This window comes from Crotalus tigris, unplaced genomic scaffold, assembly GCF_016545835.1.
Source record: "Crotalus tigris isolate CLP2741 ecotype Arizona unplaced genomic scaffold, ASM1654583v1 scf7180000017668.6805642782:7212621, whole genome shotgun sequence".
NCBI lineage: Eukaryota > Metazoa > Chordata > Lepidosauria > Squamata > Viperidae > Crotalus > Crotalus tigris.
Window position 1 is genome coordinate 2918109 of NW_024096554.1, and position 22139 is coordinate 2940247.

Genomic DNA, 22139 nt, shown 5'->3' on the forward strand with positions numbered 1-22139 from the left:
GCTGAGAAGTCCTGTTTCCCATAACACATGATTAGCACTTCCAAAGTATTGTTAGACTCTTGTGGAAATTCTGCTTTCCCAAGCTTTTCATGGGAGAAAAGACATCCACTGGGACTACCATCTAGTTCTGCCCTTTACAAAACCATCAGGGAATGTGTGTGAATTCCTGTGACTTATTTGGTATGATAAAGCACACATCATTGATAAATAAACTAACAGTTTGATGAGCTTTAAGAAACAGCTCTCTCCACTGAAAAGAATCCGAGAGCTTGATTGATTATATCAGTAAGAGCATGTTTTTTAAAAAATTCTACAGCAGAGTTACCTATTCTCTGGGAAGAGAAAAGTAATCAAATTGTATTTACTGTATTCTTTCTTTTCTGGCTCCCTTTGAAATATTTTTGTATGTTTCAGCAGGAGAAGAAAGCAGCCAGCTAATATCTTAGGAAATATTATATCAGAAAACAAGACCTCTGATATGTTCATTTATTAGAAGGATGTATTGGACATGGGGAAGTCCAAATTCCAAAACAGAGCAGGTCAATTTTTTTAGTACAAGTTCATTTACTTGGAAGGCAGCAAGTAAATGAATCCACTCTACTCCAAGTCTGGGCTAATTCAAATCTCTGATCTTGTCCCAAAGGTGGGACAAGCTTATTTCAGCTTCTATGAATTACTAATCATTCATTTATAATAGTGGAGAGGAACATATTAGCAACAAGATCATGATTTTTGCTCTGATCCAAGTGCCCTGCAAGACTGTGTGTTAAAAAGAGAGCTCTTTGGTAGTGCTTTCGCACAAATTATATTACACATTATTTAAACTTTATGTAATATTAATCTGGAAAAAATAATTGACTGATTATACGCCATCAAATCAGAGTGGACTACTAGCAACCATACATATAATCTTCTCCAAAAGTGTCACCTCGGCCTCATCCTTCAGGTCTTCTAATAGGGCACACTTCCCTGATTTTCTTTTAGATTATTTCCCAGGAGTTGAATATTCAAAACAATGCCACTCAAATCTGACTTCAAATCCCTGGAACACAAATTTGTTTCCATCTTGGGTCACTTTAAGCTCAAATATTGACTTTAATGTAGATCATCATTTTCTATGTCTACAAAATACTGGCCCTATCTATGGAGATTCTCAATCATTCAGGTCACGGTTGCCCCAAAGGTGCTTTTCCAAAAGGCAGCTGGACTTCATTTTTGCCTTGAAGATATTTCTCTTCTCATCCATTTATTTAGTTATTTTTCAGTTCATTTTCAAGGGAAAAAAAAAGAAAGCCCAGTTGCCTTTGAAAAGCACCTTTGGGACAAGACACTGGACTATTTATACATGCAAAAAAGAGATGGAGAGATTGAAGGGGGAGGTACGGAGAAAAGGAGCAGAATATGAATTGCTTCTCTATTATAAAGATTTTCTACAAAATATGAGAGACAGACCAAAAATTCCTTTAGGTCACATTTGGGTATATCAGTTTTCTCCAAAATATAGTGGAGATATATAAAATATAACCCACAGTTATCTTAATGGCTCCTTGAAATTCTTCTTGTCATATTTTTCCAGAGCATGTGGGTTGAAACTGCTGTGCATTTTTAAAACATTCTGCACATATCTGAGCATACATGTGCATACAAATATCTGCACATGTACAGTCCAATTCCTGTATTACCTGATCACAATTTCTGTTTCAAATAAATGAATATACAAGACAGTCTAAATGCCTCTTTAATGTGCTTTTTAAGTGGGCTCTACCTATAAGCTAACTTGCCCAGCCCTTTAGATGTAAAAAAAAAGCTAAAATCTGTGTGATTGTGTGAAATTTGACGACCAAGGTCAAATTTTCTTAAACCCAAGTATTTACAGAGACCTCGGACTGTGATTTAAATAAACTGTGTAATTGCAGTGTTTAAAACAGGCTTAAATGTTACAATAACTATATTGGGTGCAGACTGTTATGTAGGTTTCTGGATACAATCCCACTGTAGGAAAGTTTAAACGATTGCAAGCTTAGATTATCTATTTAAAATTGAAAAGCTTTTTCATACTAGCAGGCAAAAAGCAGATAAGCACCCTGTTGGAATATTCACGAGCAGGAAGGGTCATGTGGTAACTCAGTCAGCCAATGTGAGTAAAGTGCTACTGAGTCTGTGCAAAAAAGGTATTGAGTTAAGAGCTGGATTGCTCTATCTAGTCTCAGGTCTGTCTCTGTATCTCTCTGTAAGAAGTCTTCATTGTGCTATGTTGCTGTAAAGAAGAATGTATGGTAATATAAATATTTTTATATGAATATAAAGAGGTTATTTGAATCAGCTAAATGCAGTCAACTGTGAGAGCTTCTGATTTATTTTCACCAACAGAGAAATTAAAATTCTCTAACACACCCCTTCAAATATTACACAAGAATCACATCAAGCTGAATGCATCTTACAGCAGTTGAATGCTTCAGAATAGGCATTTTTTCTGTAACTCCAAAACACACAGATAAGCATGCATACTATATACTCTAATCTTTCATAAATTCAGTTATATATAGGATTCTGAAAAATATGGCCTATTCCAGGCTTAAAGATACATCTATTTAAATTCTTGAGTATTTTGTACACACATGGTTTCCTGTGCCAAAAACAATTGCAGCATAATACAGAAATTCCTCTAGAGGTTCCTCCCTACACTTTCTCTCATAATCAGTAGTTCATGTGAGCAATCTTCATAGAGTAAAGAAGACACTTAAAGGCAAAGAGAATTTTTTGACAGCTGTTTAATACCTATGGCTTATGTTAGGCACACTGGACTTCTAGCCCAGGAAGATTTTGGATTGTTTTAGTAATAATATAAACTTGACATTTACATAGGAGCTTAATTTAGATATATTTCAACTATGTGAATGCATTTTATTCCAATATCTTTATTTCTTAAAATGTGTTTATGAAATTGAGAGCAATAAGATTGAAAATGCAGTCACATATTTTTCATCTGTTCAATTTATATTCCACTTGTTTTTATTCTTTACATACAGCATTTATATAGTTCTCTAAGTCATACATCTTCTACTTATTCAGAAGTTCCATAATGGAGAAGAATATTCCAGCTAAATCTTCTAGCATGTGGAGAAGAAAGTTGACCTTGAATTACTATCTCAATTTTTCTTTTTCAGAACGTATGGTTTTTGTGTATTTGTTTACAAGCGGCAAAGTAATAAGCCATTTTGCATAGTTTATTCACAGATATATGGAACTACATAGTGAAAAAGAAAGTAGGCAGAGAGGGAGGCAGACTTTAGAGATGAGTAAGCAGCCACTTCCTGTTGGCATCCCTACTTGAAGTCTTTTTCTTTGGAACATCTCTAGCTAATGGAATCTTTGACTACTCATTGCAGCACTTGGATTTCCATTCTAAGTCAGGACTTGCTTCATCTTGCCTGGCCCACTGTCTCATGTGATGAGGTTATACCTTGGCAGTCTTACCAGCAAAGTAGGCTATTCTTTAGAATCACTTCAATCAATTAATCAGAATAGAGCTGGAAGGGACCTTGGAGGTCTTCTAGTTCAGCCCCCTGTGCAAGGAGAAGACCCTATACCATTTCAGACAAGTGACTGTTCAATTTTTTCTTAAAAATCTCTAGTGATGAAGCTCCTACAACTTCTGATGGCAAGCTGTTCCACTGGTTAATTGTCCTCACTGTTAGGAAGTTTCTCTTTAGTTCCAGTTGGCTTCTCTCCTTGATTAGTTTCTATCCATTGTTTCTTGTCCTGCCTAAAGGTGCTTTGGTAAATAAGTTGACCTCCTCTTTGTGGCAACCTCTCCAATTCTGGAATATTGCTATCATGTCATTCCTAGTCCTTCTTTTCTCTAGACTAGCCAAACCCAAATCCTGCAACCATTTTTCATATGTTTTAGTCTCCAGGCCTTTAATCATCTTGCTCTTCTTTCCACTTTTTCCAAAGTTTCAACATCTTTTTTGTAATGTGGTGATCAAAACTATTCCAGGTGTGGCCTTACTAAGGCTTTATAAAGCAGTACTAATACTTAACATGATTTGGATTATATGCCTGTTTATACAACCAAGGATTGTACTGGCTGCTGCCACACACTGCTGGCTCATATTTAAGTGATTGTCTACTAGGACTCCAAGGTCCCTCTCACAGTTACTGTTTTTGAGCCAGATTTCACTTAATCAATACTTCTATCTTTCTTTTTTCCTGCCTAAGTGTAAAATCTTGCTTTTCTTCACATTAAATTTCATGTTGTTGGATAGGGCCAATTGTTCAAGTTTGTCAAGATCTTTTTGGATCCTGAGCTTGTCTCCTAGGGTGTTGGCTATTCCTGCCAACTTAGTATCATCTGCAAATTTGATGAGTTCCCCTTCTATTCCCTCATCTAAGTCATTTATGAAGATATTGAAGAGTACTGGACCTAAGACAGAACCCTGTAGCAACTCACTGCTTACTTCCCTCTATGTCAGCGGTTCTCAACCTGTGGGTCGCGACCCCATTTGGGGTCAAACGACCATTTCACAGGGGTCGCCAAACAATGCAGTCGGCCATTTTTTCCCCCTTTTCCTTAGCTGTGCTACTCCCTTTTATTCTATTGGCTTTTGAAAGCCAATAGAATAGACTCCCTTGAATAGAGTCTAATTCTATTGGCTTTCAAAAGCCAATAGGAATTGTCCAGGCTGTCTCTGCCCTGCTGAGCCCACCAAAAGTCCCATTCTGCAAACGGTGCTGCAAGTTGTCTGCAGCAAAGGCGAGCTGTCTGGAAGTTTCCACCCCTCCCTGCTGAGCAACTACTAAAAATGTAAGTAAAAGAAGGCCGGGGTGGGAGGTGGGAGGCCGGCGGGTACAGAGAGGGTTTCTGGCGTGCATGGGGCCTGGCGGGTGCCTTACCTCCCTTGGGCTGGGCCAGCTGGTGGCCCAGCCGGTGGTTGCCCTGTGCCGTCGCTGCCCCTTGCCAGCTATGCCTCGGCCGGCGCAGGGGGTGGCACCACGCATGTGCAGCGCTCCCGGGCAGGAAAAGTCCTTGACTTACAACTGGTTGGGTAATCCTCGACTTACGACCGGTTGGGTAGTCCTCAACTTATGACCAGTTGGGAGTTGCAGCATTAAAAAGGTTGAGAACCACTGCTCTATGTAGTTGTAGTACCATTAAGGACGACTCATTGTATGCGGTTTGTCAGCCATTTCCAAACCCATCTGGTGGTGATGCTGTCTATCCCATTTTTTTAAAGCTTTCCAATAAGTAGGTTGTGGTTTACTTTGTTGAATGCCTTGCTGAAGTCTAAGTATACTATGTCTATAACGTTTTGCTAGTCTACTAATTTAGTCATTTTGTCAAAGAATGAAATAAGATTGGTTTGGCATGATCTGTTGTTAACAAACCCATACGGGCTTTTAGTTATAACTTTCTTTCTAAATGTTCGCAGATCTGTTTTTTGATTATCTTTTCCAATATTTTCCCAGGTATTGATGCTAGGCTGATTGTTCTGTAGTTTCCTGGGTCTGTTTTTTTTCTTTTTTGAAGATGAGAACCACATCAGCTCTTTTCCAATCCTCAGGCAATTTCCCAATGTTCCAGGATTTTTGTAAGATATGATACAATAGTGCTGAGATAACATCTATCAGCTCCTTCAGAATTCTGGGATGTAAACCATCAGGTCCTGGTGATTTATATTCATCAAGATCAGATAGGTGTTCTCTAACCATTTTCTTGCTTATTTTAACTGTTCCCCAAGTACATGTTTGTATGGTTGCACAAATAGGTGGATATAAAGAGGAGATAGATGATCATTGGAGAACAAAAATCCTCTTCGGCGTGAGTCTAAGGAATGTTCCTGGGAGAAAGAACAGCAGGAAATAGCTTGAGAATAAGCATAGAGTAATGGCCAGCTCTAGTCTAGTCAAGGAAGTTGGATGGCAGGGTAACAAGATGTTCTCTCTCTCTCTCTCTCTTTCTCTTTCTCTCTCTCTCCCTCTCTCTCTCTCTCACACACACACACACACACACACGAACATTTAATTGGTTGCTGGTAAGACATCAATCATCCATAAAATCACCCAGAAAACTGGATATTTTCTTCTATGTATATGTTATTTTACAGTGCAGCATGCTAGTCTTGAGGGTGGGAAGATGAAGTAGCAATGATCTATAACAGCTCCATTTTGCTAATGAGATGCTCCATTTGCCCATCTACCAATTTTGGGGTATATGCTACCCAAAACAGTATAGAACTGTAAAATCCACCATATTGTCTGCTAATACTGTATCCAGAGTTAAGCAAAGAAATTTCAGAAATGCCATGAGATTACCCAGACTCCTTGTCCAAAGAGATATCAATATTCACATAAACTTCTCTCATTCAGAAGTGCCTGATGATCTTTGTCTATCATGCCAACCACAAACCTCCTTCAATTAGTTCCCTTTGTACATGCACCGGAACATATCTTAGGACTAGAGCTGGTAGTGGTGTTAATTAGCAAATATCTATGTAACTCCACTGTCAAGGACAGATTGATACTCTGTATGAACCTCTGCAATTCTGAGGAACCATTAAAATATCAACCCAAGCACCTGATAGATTGGAATGGTTTTCTAAAACCCAGAAGCAGATTTTCTGCTTTCTCTATTGCTAATATTGTCAGAGGTCTGCTGAAATACCATAGTCTGAAGAGGAAATACTACCATTTTAATCCTCTCCTCTCCTTTGCAGAAGCCAATCAAGCTCTTAATTTAACAGGGAAATGAGAGGAATGAATTAGAAGATATGATGGACAGTAGCCTGAGCAAAATTGGAGGTCATCTCATGGTGAAACAGATGAAGCACAAACCAATGGCCATTTGGGACAATATTTTCTGGTAATAGAAGCAGTGAGGAAAGCCCCTTTTTGACACTATATAAGGAATTCTTTATTTGTTGTCTGGGAGAAAGTAAAGAGAAATTATTATTTGAAGATTCCAAATTGGCTCTCAACTATGGAGGTGTTAATACACCCCAATATGTTTAACATGGGAAACATTATAAGATATAAAGACTTATTAACAGATATGGAGGAGTTGAAAACCAAACAACAATTAGAGGAACAAGGAATAAAGATGGATTGGTACATGAGAACGCAAATACAATCTAGATATGAAAAAGATGTTAAAATAGATGGTGTTAATTTGGGGACAACAGAGTTAGATGAAATACTCACAGGAACGGAAGAAAAATGGATTAAAAAATGTACAGTTATCTACTACATATGGAGTTAGAGAAGGAACAAGTGAAAGAGACAATGATAAAATGGACAAGGAATTTTGGATACACAATTGAATTAGATAGATGGCAGCAATTATGGGAAAGAAACTATGGCGACTGTGTATAAAGAAAATATGTACAAAATGTTTTACAGATGGCACATGTCTCCTGAAAGATTAGCTAAAATGTTTAAGGACAGGTCTATGAAACGTTGGAAATGTCATCAGATACCAGGTTCCTTCTACCATATGTGGTGGACATGTGTAGAAGCTAAAACTTATTGGAATATAATTAGAACATGGATAGAAAAGATGATACAACAACATATAGAACTAAGACCAGAAATATTCCTGTTGGGTATTCTACCAGGGAAATAGAATAAAGAAAAAACATATTTAATTATTCATGTAATTATGGCAGCCAGGATTGTGTTTGCACAAAATTGGAAAGCACTGAAAGCCCCCCCCCCAGAGGGAGAGGTGATTGGGAAAATATTGGAATGTGCAGAAATGAATAGACTAACAATGACAATTAAAGATAAGACAGAGTCAGACTACTATGAAATTTGGGGAACTTTTTATGATTGGCTGAAAAGAGAATACAGTTAAAAGATAGTTAACATCAATTTAGATGGAAGAAGAAGGAGCAGATAAGGAGGGAGACCCAGGCGACACAGTATTGAATAACTGCAGGCTGTATAAATGTTTATAGAAGTATATACCGAGAAGGTTAGATAAATAGAAGTATTAATCTTATTTATATAATACAGATAGGGAAATTTGGAGAGAGGAGTTGCTCGGATATCACCCCTGAATTGTATCTGAAGAGGGATGAAGAAAGGAGAGGAGAGAGAAAAGAGTAAAGGAGGGGAGAAGGAAGTAGGAAGATTGGAGGAAGAGGAAAGGGGAGGAGAGTGGTGAAGGAGAGGAGAGGAAGAAGAGGGAAGTAGGGAAGAGAAGAAAGGGAGAAAGAAGGTAAAGGAGTGTGGATACGGTAAAAGGGGAAATGGGCGAGCAACACCAAAGTTATGTGTATGCATTTATTTCATTTTGTTAAAAGTATCTGTATGTGAGTGTGGATGGAATGTATGTTAATATCTGATAAGTATTACGGTATATGTATGGGGGAGAGTTTGGAAAAATAAAAAATTATTAAAAAAAAAGAAGAAGAAGCAGTGAGGAAAGCCCCTTTGTGTCAATGCAGAACAAACTGCTTTTAAGGATTGTTTGACACCTCTTCCACCAGGATGCTCAGTGACTTATTCTGAACAAGTTACAGTGTTGATTGCAGGAGAAATTACCCCCCCCCCCCAAAAAAATCCACTGAAGGAAAATAATTTGTTCTCCTCACAACATACACCAGTTCCTCTAAGCATAAATATGGAGAATGCAAAGAGTATGTGGCTCCTTGCCTATCAGACATTTTATGTGGTTACTTTGAAGCAATTATTAAATTATCCTTGTATCGGTCATATAAAATATTTGTTTTTTAGAACAGTTTTTTTAAAAAAAAATCACCTATAATTGCATTAGGAATGACACCAGAATGGCAGCTTCTGGTAGTAGTTGAAGGAACAGTATTAGTTGAAGGGATTATATACTTAGCATACTCAAGAGAAGACAACAACTTTAATGTGAGAAGCAACTTTTTCTCAATGCTTCCAATATTATTAATTATTAATCTGCTTGACAGCAACAGGTTAAGCAAACTTTAACTTGATTTAACTGAGCATTTAAAAAAAAATAAACTTTTCAGCTTTGAGACACTGAACTCAACCATATCCAGAAATTATCCTTGAGGAAGCCTTCTCCAAAAAAGAGAAATTGGTCATATTGTAGATTTTGGACATCTGTAAAGCTTCTTTCCTAAAAAAATAAATAAATAAATAAATAAAGGAAGGAAGGAAGGAAGAAATGAGGAAATTACAGATATTCATTGCCTTTCCCATGGTTAAAAAAAGAGAAGAAATTCTTCAAGTTTAAAAAATAAACATATAATTACAAGGGCCTGAACCTCAGTGACCTCCATTCTTAAGATAAATAAATGATGCAGCATTACATAACTGGAAACTGTGAGTTAAGCTGAGAAAGTTGGAGAGAACAAGAGAAAAAGCAGAACTTTCATCCCTTCAGCTGTTCCCCAGGAAAGAGCTGATATGTCAGAGTTTTATCTAACAGTGGATATTCTCCACTGGAATGTTAGCACTTTAATGGAATTCTGAGGAGTTCAAACCATTTCCCCTTGATGTCATCAAGTATAGAGTGAAAAATTGATGAAAACCTTCTTAGAAAAATAAGAATATTCTTCTATCTGGTTATAAAAGGAGGTCAGGAGAGTAGAGAAATGATGAGAAGATGAGATGCAATTTAAGCATAATAATTATACATAAAATAACTTGAAAATTACAAAAGAGTCACAATGAGTTTTGAATTTTAGGATATCTGAACACTGGTAGAAAAAAATCATATAAAATAACACATTTAGTTCTGCCAACTAAATAACCTGCCTTATACTTCCAATAACCACCATCCCCATCAAGGTTTTCCCTTTTGCCTTGGATCTTCAGTTTTCAAACTTTTCTTTTCATGATCTGACTCTTTGAGAAGGAAGAAAGACTTCTACATTTTTAAATGATCCCATTCTTTTTCTATCTTAGCTTTATGCCAAAGGAAACATACTAGAGAAAGTTCTTTGTTCTGTATCTACTTCTTCCCAACTAATGACTGGGGCAGGAGCTAATAGCCTATGTAGAATACAGAACACAGAATAACAGGGTTGGGAGGGACCTTTGATTTCTAGTCCAATTTCCTGCCTGTGCAAGATCCTATACCATTTTGGACTTTCTTTGGGCTTGATGGGAAGGATACACATGATCATAGAAAGAATAACAGAACAGAATAATAGGGTTGGAAGGGGTGCCAGAGGTCCTCCAGTTTATCCCTCCATCCTAACAGGAAATTCTATACCATTTCAGACAAGTGGTTGTCCAATTTCTTCTTAAAAGCCTCCAGTGTTGGAGCACCCACAACTTCTACAGACAAGCCATTAATTGTTTTCACTGTCAGGAAATTTCTCCTTAGTTCTAGGTTGCTACTCTCTTTGATTGGTTTCCATCCATTGCTTCTTGTCCTGCCTTCAGGTGCTTTGGAGAATAGGCTGATCCTGTCTTCTTTGTGGCAAAGAAGACAGGATCAGCCTATTGTAACACTGCTATCATGTCATCCCTAGTCCTTCTTTTCACTGTGTCTTCTTACTTCTCTGAAATGATAATGTAGTGTTCACATAGCAAGTATTCTATTTATAGTGTGACACACGTCCATCTTAGAAGTCTTTTTCATAACATGATCACTATTAGCAGCATCAGTGTCCTATTCGAAAGCAGGGACCAAGACACCTCTGAAAAGGATGAGACATCATGACATATGTTTCAACTGGAACAAAGTGACCTCCCTCCAAAAAATTGAAGGGCCATTATGGAAAAAAAATGATTGTACTCCTAAGTACACTGAATGGCCAGTTAAATGGAAGTAGATAGTAACACAATTTGTTTACCTACCCATTTTTTTACCTAAACTAAGCAATGGTTCTCTTGGTTCTAAAAATTTATTTGGAGGCATGTACGTACATCCAAACAGATTTTCCAATTTTAATAACTATTCAGTGTCTTTGTCAACTATTTGTGCAAACAGCAGAAAAAGACATTAAGTAGCACTCCTGAAAGCCACAGGAGATACCAAAATAAAATAATTGATGAGGTGACCTTAAAAAAAGCAAGCCTGCTTATACAGTTAGGAAATACTCTGCAAGTCTAGAAGAAAGATAAAGAGGAGGACAGGCTGATTTCCTTTTTTTTCAAAAGCCACAGATGAACACCTTTATAGGTTTCCAGATGAGAAGAACATTGAAAACATTTTTTTCTAAATCAATGAATGTTGTGAAAGTTCAAAGACTCTTAAAAATTAAAAAATCTCTATCCCCCACCACATCACAGGCTTGCAATTATACAGTTTGCACGGTGAATAACAATGGATATTGGAAAGCATAGAATATCATAGAATAGTAGCGGCAGAATATCATAGAATAGTAGCAGTCTTTTATATAGTCTTGAAATACACTTGCACAAAAGATTGATTCCCTGGTAAATAAACTGAGAACAGAGAGTTAGGATACACTGCCAAAATCAAATAGAGTTACTGCTTAGGTATGTTTTAAGGTAACAAAGTTAAAGGCAAAATAATAAAGACATTATTCTAATGCATTGGATATACTGTAGACATTTTGTGTGATACTATGCAAGTATAACGGGACACATAGCTCCTCTCACTCAGGGCATACAATCTGAAACAGAAAATTAAAAATCTCCAGCCACCCCTATTTCCCCACACCCATGCTGGGAGAACAGATGATGTGACCTTCCTTTAGTGCATTTTGTCTTTAAATGAGACCAGATGACAATTTGGTGAAGGTTTTCTTTTGAAAGTCTCCCTGGGAAAGGTATTTTAAAAAGAGATGCTGAAGAGAGTGAATACTGGGTTTTAAGTTACTCCTCATAGAAACAGTAGTATAGCTGTTTGCTAATACCTCAAGAATGGGATCAACAATGTTCCTGACCATTCTTCAAATCTCAGCAATATCATCAATCTTTGCAAGACAGAGAAAGGTAACATTGTGCTGATATTTCAGTCTGAAGACTCATAAGTAATGGAAGGTCGTCAGAGAGCCAAAGTTATTAAACTCACTAATCTGTCTCACAGAGGTGTTGGGTAAGGCAAGGTACAATCCTGAGACATTCCTCTTCAGTACACTAATTTGTTTTCTTTCTTCAGAAAAAGGAAGAAAATATACTGGGAAAAAAGACAATTTTATTATATTGCCCAGTGTCTAGCTTGTTAGGACTAATGTTCTGATGAGATGTGGGCCAATGAAAGCAGTCAGACTATGGTCTGCTCAAAATTAAGGCCAGCTGACAGAATCAACAGCTTTCAATGGGTCAGATATTTTCTGGATCTCATGTTTCATACTGAAACTAATGAGAGTGAGCAAGCTTACATATTTCCCATGGGAAAGGTAAAACTCCTTTCTTATTAAGAATAAATCAGGGCAGAAGGATGGAGTGTCATAACTTGAAATGAGATATTATTCACACATTACTTTTTACATTAAAGTTCAAAGGCTTGACTACAAGACTTCCTAACATTTGGATTCAAGATACCAGGATTCTTAGCTTTGTGAATGCTGAGCTTACACATAAGATTCAATATTAATGGGGGAGAGGGGAGTGGCTGTTATGCATAAATATGAAATAGTGGAGAATATCTATAGCTCGGGTGTAGGATGAGGGTGAAGTTTCATTTTTCGAGCTCGTGGATAGGTTTCCAAACATTTCATTACCCAGACAAGGTAACATCTTCAATGGAGTTTAGGGGATGTCAGTGACAGTGTTCTTCTGTTTATAAGGGCTTTGGCTGATCAGTAGATCTTCTGATGGCTCCCATCACAAGACTTACTGACCACACAAAACCCTTATAAACAGAACACTGGCATCCCCTAAACTCTACCGAAGATGTTACCTAGCCTAGTAATGAAATGTTCAGAAACCAACCCACTAGCTCAGGGAAACGAACCTTCACCCTCATGTATAAATATGTTTAAGTATTAACTATATTATACTTGCAATATAACTTCTTCAAGCAGAAATATCTGACCAGAACAAGATGGTATATGCTTCACCAGCTTTCAAACATTCTCATCATGAGTGTATCTTGTAGTTCAAAATCAACACAGAACAACTTAAAAATCATGACAATCACGGCTCTGGGTACCAGAAAGCTATTTTATTCCAATCACCTACTTCCAAAGTATCCTTTTATCACAGGACTGTCAGGCAACAATGAACTACTTAGGCAAGCTCACAAGAATTCCTAGAACTATAGATAAGTAATCGTTACTGAAAAAATGGGGACCTATAGCCAAGAATTTCAGCTATTTCTCTGATTCAAGTAACAAGACCCTTATATAAAAACAAATGTTCAAATCTTCTTTTCTTTCCCTTTCCTTCTCACCTCATATAGGAGACTATATTTTAGGTGAGTTGGACTGTCTGCATCTGTGCTCGGTTTGTCACATTTCTGTCGTGTTTTTTTTTTCACTGATTATGTGAGAACTACTTCACAGGAGAATAAATTCCAAAAATCTAAAAAAATATCACACTGGTAAATGTGCTTGGCTAGGAGTGAAGCAGCACTCTTGCTTTGCTAAAGTAAAAGAGGTGAAAGCAGAGATGAGACCTTGTACCTATGAGCTGTTTCACAAATGTTCAGGAACTGCAGGAATATTACAACTGAGGTCATCTGTTGGGGCATTGTGAACATTTTGTATTAAATATCCGAACTAAATCTGTCCTTAAGATCATTTAAGAAATAAGTGGTGGATTGATTTTCTCAGCATCCTAAGTCCCTCCAAGTATACAGGGCGGGAAGGTAACCACATGTAGCTGAATATGCCCCTGTATAAACAATTGCATTAAGTACACAAAACTGAAAAAAAAATCAAAGAAAAAAACACACCATCACACAGTTCAAGCCATATTTTAGATACAATATTTATCGCATAATTAGAATCCAGTGGTAAATATTACCTTCTTTTTACTGCAATAAATCTGCCATTTCTTCTCTGGTGGGAGTGCAAACATCGCCTCTCTATTCTTATCTGTGAGATCCAATTCATCCTGGAAATGGCAAGTGAAAAATAATGTGTGAACAACAGCATTGTATTTTTTTCAGCACTTTTTTCTGATCATTATCACGTCAGTTAAGTACCTAGAGGTTTGTAATTTTCTCAAATACGGTAATTGATATTGCAAAAATTTCCTTTATATTCTTGAAGCTTAACACCTCAAAAACCAAGATCATGGTCATCAGCAAACAACCCATTAATTTACCACCAATAAATTCAGAAGGAATACCACTAGAAAAAGTTGAAAGGATCACGCACCTCGGTTCTAATTTACATGAAAGCTAGGACATGACCGTTGAAGTAAAGACAAGGATAGAAAAAGCCTGAACAGCATTCTTCAAAATGAAAAAGGTCTTCTGCAGTCATGACTGAAAATCAGGCTTGCCAGATGCTATATTTTTTTCTATCCTGCTCTATGGAGTAGAGAGTTGGTCTCTGACAGAAGGCCACCTGAAGAGACTAGAAGCATTTGAAATGTGGATCTACAGGTGGTTGTTACGTATAAGCTGGATTGACAAGATCAGAAATGAGGAGGTGATAAGCCTCCTGGGAAAGCCAAGGGAAATCATCAAAACAATTAAAAAATGAAAATTAGAATATTTCGGACATGTGATGCGACACCCAGAAAAATACGGCATTCTCCAGGAAGGAGAATTAAATGAAGGCAAACAAGGTCCAGACAGAAGAAGAACATCGTGGCTTCAAAATCAGAGATTGGTTTGGACAAAACTCAGCAGCACTTTTTCATGCGGCTACTGATAAAAACAGGATCGCCATCATGATCGCCAACATCCTATAATGGATATGGCACAAGAAAAAGAAGAAGATATTCCAGTGCACTAAATAATATGTCCATTGTCGTCTTTTCATACATAGAACATGGGAAATCAATTTCCTCTCATCTAAAGAAAAAAAATTGTGGCAGGGTTCGATTAGCAGCCATACCAGAAAACTCTTAAATAACCTTGTTAATTAGATCTTGGCACAGTTCATTTTTTGTAAAGAGGAATGCAAGTTTTGAATAAAAGCCTCTGTGTGAATGTTCCCCCACATGTTTTTAACATTTCAAACATGCATTTGGCCCAAAAGTTTGCCTTTCACAATCTATATTCAATATATAGAACCTGCAATGGCAGTTTCAGAGTTGATGAGGCTCTAGGACAGTGGTTCTCAACCTTTCTAATGCCGCGACCCCATAATACAGTTCCCCATGTTGTGGTGACCCCCAACCACTTATACATCACTGGGTATCAGGGGCGTGGCCAAAGAAAAGGGGAAAAAATGGTGGACAGCCTTGTTTGGCGACCCCCGTGAAATGGTCGTTCGACCCCAAATGGGGTCCCAACCCACAGGTTGAGAACCACTGCTCTAGGATCTAGATCCCTTTGTGTTTGGTTTGCAAACAAGCAGAAAAAATACAAATTTAATAACTACACAGAGCTACCTCTCCCTATTGTAGAAGCAGCTTTAATTAGTGTTTCCAATAGAAGAGACTATATGTTGCTCGGGGTTGAGTCGTAGAATCCTTGGTGCTCTCTGAGCTTGTTTGCTTGCAAATGTTTCATTACTCAACTGCAGTAGGTAACATCATCCAAGAGACTGAAGGTAAAATTTGGTCAGTTTATATATACAATAATAGCTTGCTTGCAAGTGTTAGTGGGGTGTAATTTCTTCTTTGGTAGTTCCTTGACTGAGATATTATTTTCTGCTTGTTTGCCTGGTATAAATCCTATATATCAGGGTGTTGGCTGCTGGACAAAATGTGTTTAGGTTTCCAAGTCTCTTCCAATAATATCCTCCTAAACACTGAAATACTGTAGGAGAATTATGTGCCAAATTTTATTTTTATGTAGCAACTGCTCTACTCTATCACGCAGAAACTAAAAGCTGTACTATATAATAGGAAATGTTTATCACTAAAAAAAAAACCTTAATTGTCCCCTTTTCATTTCACATAAAGCATCTTAGTTTTTCTGGTTTTGGAAGGGGAAAGTTAAATAAAGGAACTCTCTACTGAGAAGGAAACCAAAATTAAAGTGACTTCTGAGGTACTGAAATTAGCTTTATTCCAAATTTTAGACAATGCTTCTTTAAGACTTGGAACGCTTTTTGGAGTCAATAAGTTGTGAAAACAATGAACTAAAATTGCACACTGAGTTTGGTAGCAGCTGCTGACAGATTTAAAGGCCCATGGAGATTTCAGCTCCAGAAAGGTAAAAAAAGGAAAGACAAGGCTAAGTCATTGCCAAGAGCCCAAGATAAAAGAAGCCAGGGGTTTCCACTGTGTTGATGGTAGTGGAGGTGGCAGCAAAGATATTTCAGGTATATCTCCATAAATGTGTGGGAAGACTGTAAACCATGTGGAAATGGTTAGTGTGAGTCTTTTCCAAACAAGAGGGCAGCCAAGTAAGGCAAAGCATTTTATCTTTGCAATACAAAATTAGAAATGTTTGGGTCAGGAGCACATTCTTGGAGAGACAGAAAGAGAAGAGAGAAAGAAGCTGCACATCACAACTTCAAATGAAGAACCTAAGAAGAGATACAATGGGAAAAAGAAACACAGGAGCACTTATGCTTGTGGTGTTAGGGAGACTAACTCTAGCAGAAGTCCTGCACAAATCCACAAGCACAAGCTGGGCCACCTCAGCAAAATTCTATAGCAAGGCAGCACTGCTTGAGGGAGGGAACAAGCCGAGAACTTGTTTACTTGGCAATGATCAGCTAAATGGATAATATTCCCAAGTCATAAAGATGTCTAAGAAAGTGAGACATGGTTACGTCAATAGTTCAGCTAAGGAACATCAGCTGTAAGTTGAGAACTTTCATAATTGCCCAGTCGTTATGTAAGGGGTAGGGTAGAAATTGTAAGTGATTAACCCACAAAGTATTAGTCCAACCATTCTTATCCTGCAGTTTCCAAGATAATTCTGTTGATGATTTGAACAAGCTCACTCTGCTAAAAAAAAAATTGGGCTTAATTTAATGATTTATATAGAACTTGTCTAATACATCATGTCTAAGCAAAGAAATGAAATTGGAGAAAAAAATATGTTGACCTTTTGTCACTTCATCATTTTTGGAAAATGAGAAAATCTTTAAAAAAGAGATGGTAACAAATGGCCTCGGTATTCAAGATTTAAAGTTTAACTGATGCTGCCTTTGTAGTTATTACCAAGCCTGTTGTTGCCTCAACAGATGGCAGTATTTTGTATAATTTTTGTATAAATTTGTTCAACTTTGTGCTGATTTGCAAGTTAGTTTAAGCCAGGGGTGTCAAACTGCCTGCCCGTGGGCCAGATGCATCATCTGGAAGCCATGCCCACCCCATTGCCGGCAATGGCAAAACTGTCCCGATACATTGCACGTCACATGACATCACGAGTTTGACATGTCTGGTTTAAGCAGCACATACTGAAACAAATCCTTTTGAAAACAATAATAGATAAACTTAGAGCTGAAAATAAACAGGAAAATACCCTGTTGTATAAGCAACAGGGACATTTGTTTGTCTTTCAAATTGGAGAAAACACATTAAAAGATAAAGCATTTATCTTTTAATTTATTTGACTATAATTTATTTGGAATTCAGTAAGGCATTTGATAAAGTAGATCACAACCTACTACTTAATAAGATAGAAAAAATGCTGGCTAGACAGCATCACCACCAGATGGATTCATAGCTGGCTGACCAGCCATACTCAGCATGTGGTCCTCAATGGAACTGCAGCTATATGGAGGGAAGTGTGTAGTGGGGTGCCCAAGGTGTCTGTTCTGCACCCAGTGCTCTTCAACATCTTCATCAATGATTTGGATGAGAGGAAAGATGGGGAACTCATCAAATTTGCGGATGACACCAAGCTGGCAGGAAGAAGACAGGCTTAAGATACAGAAGGATCTTGACAGACTTGAACATTGGGTACTATCTAACAAAATGAAATTCAATGGTGAAAAAAGTAAGGTTCTACATTTAGGCAAGAAAAACCAAATGCACAGGTATAGTTTAGGAGGTACCTTCTCAATAGTAGTAACTGTGAGAAGGATCTTGGAGTCCTAGTGGACAATCACTTAAACATGAGCCAGCAGTGTGCTGCAGCTGCCAAAAAAGCCAACAAAATGCTAGGCTGCATTAATAAGGGATAGAATCAAGATCACGTGAAGTATTAATACCACTCTTCAATGCCTTGGTAAGGCCACACTTGGAATACTGCATCCAGGTTTGGTCACCACAATGTAAAAAAGATGTTCAGACTCTAGAAAAAGTACAGAGAAGAGCAACAAAGATGATTAGGGGACTGGAGGCTAAAACTTACAAGGAACGGTTGCTGGAATTGGGTATGTCTAGTTTAATGAAGAGAAGGATGAGGGGGGACATGATAGCAGTGTTCCAATATCTCAGGGGTTGCCATACAGAAGAGGGAATCAAGCTATTCTCCAAAACACCTGAAGGCAAGGCAAGAAGCAATGGATGGAAACTAACCAAAGAGAGAAGCAACCTACAACTAAGGAGAAACTTCCCAACAGTTAGAACAATTAAATCAGTGGAACAACCTGCCTCCAGAAGCTGTGAATGCTCCAACATTGGAAGTCTTTAAGAAGAGATTGGACAGCCATTTGTCTGAAATGGTATAGGATTTCCTGCCTGAGCAGGAGGTTGGACTAGATGACCTCCAAAGTCCCTTCCAACTTTATTATTGTTGTTGTTGTTGTTGTTGTTAATTTCCAGAAGTAATATGTAAAGATAAATGATATTTTACAATTGTCTGAATTTTATAAGACATTTCTTCAATCAAAACATGAATGCGATACATTAAGGAAAAATCTACATAAAATTGTACATTAATGATAACAGTAGGTACTATACACTATATTAGGAATAATTGCTTGCCAACAACGTGCACATTAGGGAAAATGCACATAAAATGTCCTACAGTCTTCTTTCAAGCCTGAAGAGAAAAGCCTTGATAAAAGATGAAGTGGAGAGGGTGCTTTGAAGAGACCAACTCAATATTGCAACAGACACAGTCGCTTCAGTCTATTGCTAACCTTGAAACCTAACCAGGACTCCAAATAGAAATGCACAATATAATTATTCTCCAACAACCATTGTGGCGATTTTCTAATCATATGTGAATTCTTCTTGAGTAGAAGATTGAATCCAGAGAAATCAGTTGCTTGACTCTTAAAAAAACATTTCAAGATGTCAAAGCTGATATAATGTTGATTTAAAAAACATTTGCCAGGTGGACCTCAGGGAGAAGATGAAATAAAGGTCCTCCAGCTCATGTTCCTAACATTCTGTCTCTTTTTCAATTACCTTTTTCTGTTGTATGTTATTTACTGAGAAACAACATGGCTGGTGGAAAAAATGTTTCCAATCCAGATTTTGAAATGACATTGGCAAGATTCAAAATGGCTGAAAAAAAAAACCCTTATGAAAATCAAAACACAAAAATTAGTAGGCCAGAAACATACAAAAGTATTTAAGCTCTTGAAAACTTTCCTCCCCTATGAAAAATGTTTTTATTTTTGTACCTTAATCTCAGGATTCTTTCCAATTTTTCAAGGTTTTACTTTTTCTATGTGCAAGTTACTTCATAATTCCAAATTGGCAGAGGATGCTATAATATTATTATATTTTGCTACATTTCTCTTCTCAACCCTGTAGCTTCCCTGGTTGCGTTTATTATTTAGTCTTAGACAGATAGACAGACAGAAGTTTATCTTCACTTATTTAAAAGTGGTAGACTAAGCTAAGCACTGGGTCAAGCTTTCTCAGTACTGCCCAGGAGTACTTTAAGGCAATAGATTAGACTGGGAAATCAAATAAAAATCTTGGAAGAAGACAAAAATAAAATAACTTCCATATCCTGGTAGCACAGTAGTTAGAATGCAGCACTGCAGACTAATTCTGGCCTCTGCCAGGAATTCAATCCTGTCTGGCCCAAGATTGGTTCAGCCTTCCATCCTTCCAAGGTCAATAAAATGAGGACCTGGGGCAATATGCTGATTCTGTAAACCACTTAGAGAGTGCTGTAAAAGCATTATAAATCAGTATATAAGTCTAAGTGCTATTGCTATGGCTATATTGTTCTCAAAAAATTATATGGTAGCCTAAGAAGTCCACAAAACTCAAGCTCAGGTCAAAGAAGACTTTTACATTTTTTAAATGATGGTAATTTGTATGATGAATGTACTTGTATGGTGTAGTCCTTAAGACCTCATGCTAGAAACTAAGACACTGAGTTCTAATTCTGCCTTAAGTACGAAGCCAGCTAGATGACCTTGGGCCAATCACTCTCTCTCAGCCCTAGGAAAGGAGCAATGAGAAGCCATTTCCAAAAAAGCTGCAGGGACTTACCCAGGCAATCACTAGGAGTTAACAATGATTCAAAAGCACAACAGTACTTTTCTCATACAAGACTTCATATTTGTATGAAATTTCAAAAATTCACATGGGAGAACAAATTCAGGTATAAATTTCTTCTACTTAAAAAGTGAGAGTTAATGACGTGGTTTTTGACCTATCCTTGGATTGATATTGAAGGTAAATATTTCTCCTGTTCAGTTGTCTCCAACTCTAGGGAGTGTGCTCATCTCTGTTTTTAGCCGAGGGAGCCAGTGTTGTCCGAACAATTTTCTGTGATCATATGACCAACATGACTATTATTATATTGCGGCTAATCAAGAAACTGTTCCATAGCCAGTTATTTGCAACTTGTAGTAACATATACTGTTCAGTCCACAGGCATGTGTGGCTGAGGTAAAACATCTTAAAGCTATGGCCTTCAATGTCACAAAAAACATCATAAGTACAAAAGAGCTTGCTCTGTGAAAATATTCATTTCAAAATGCAAATCACTTTAAACTGAATAGCAACTATTCAGTTCTGTGGCTGGAATTTATGCAACAGTATCCCGTCCTCCTTTGTTCTACAGCTTTTCCTTTTCTTTAGGAGGAAGAAATAAAATCCAACATGGATTATGCTGAAAACTGTGTAATCCCTGTTGATTAAAAGGATGGTGCTATGCCCTTTACTCAAAATCTTAACACACCCAATATTCTAATTTTAGCTACATTTTTGTGATTCTTGGCTTCCCCCTCTTCCAGATCTACAGCTTTTTTCAAAAACCCCAAAATCCAAATAGCTAAAATCTTGGGCAAAACATTTTTCATACAAACATTTTCCATTTCATTTTGAGAACAGAATTCCATATTATATTTATGAGTTACGTGGATTCCTGCTTGTTCCTAGGTTTTATATTTATAAGTAGTTTTGACAGAGCTCCACTATAAGACATTGCTTACAATACCAGTTATCCCATCTTTAATGAATGGTTTTTATAATGGTATGGTCATTTTCTGAGCCTAGGTAGTTCTTTACCAATATTAAAATGGTTATATTCTGTTTCGGACTAAACTCTTACAAATATCTTATTTTGCTCAAAATGTTCAAACTTCCATTCAGAGTACAATGTTGCTGTCCTTCAGTCTGAGTAGTAAACCATCTAGCCAATGGTTCTTAATTTCAAGAAGACACTACTGAATTACTTAGATCAAACTACAATTCTCCCCTTCATTCTTTCTTCCAATGTTGACATGGCAAATAAAAGCTTTCCACCTTATAAGAAAATGTACACAATCTCCATTTAACATGAGATTTTCTCTCAGCAAAGAAGAACATACATATTGGATCACAATTCTAGAAACTAGCTAAAATGGAAGTGTTCCAGAGGTGCTAAAGTAATAAATGACAGGTTGAATTATTGCTGTACAGATTTTCCACCAAGTATTTATTATATTGAAATTAAATCATGGTAGCCGCTGCCTACAACTTATACTAATTTCTATGGAGATAGAAAATTAGTTCTGATTGCCTTCCCTTGACACTCTTTTAGGTGCATGTCCTATGTTTTCCCCAGCCTTCTTTTCTCTAAATCGAGCATCTCAAATTTCTTCACATTAATGTCACAAGATATTAAGTCCCGATATCACCTCTGTCACCCTCCTCTGATCTTATTCTAATCTGTGAATACCTTTTTGGAAATGAAATGCATAGATTTGTAGATTGTACTCCAGATGCAAGCCAAGGCTTCTTATTCATATTCAAGTTTTTCTCTGATATTTCTGCTTCCAGAAATCTCCCATCTTGTATCTATGTAC

The 22139-nt window shown here is 37.2% G+C and overlaps 1 protein-coding gene across 10 annotated transcripts in view; it reads right to left on the minus strand.

Moving 5' to 3' along the window:
• DAAM2 (dishevelled associated activator of morphogenesis 2) overlaps positions 1-22139 on the minus strand; it is a 242941-nt gene that overhangs the window by 92827 nt on the left and 127975 nt on the right. For all 10 annotated transcript variants that reach the window (XM_039337096.1, XM_039337092.1, XM_039337089.1 and 7 more), the window contains one exon: positions 13882-13971. In XM_039337096.1, coding sequence (XP_039193030.1) covers positions 13882-13971 — 90 coding nt within the window. The remainder of the gene's footprint in view (positions 1-13881; positions 13972-22139) is intronic.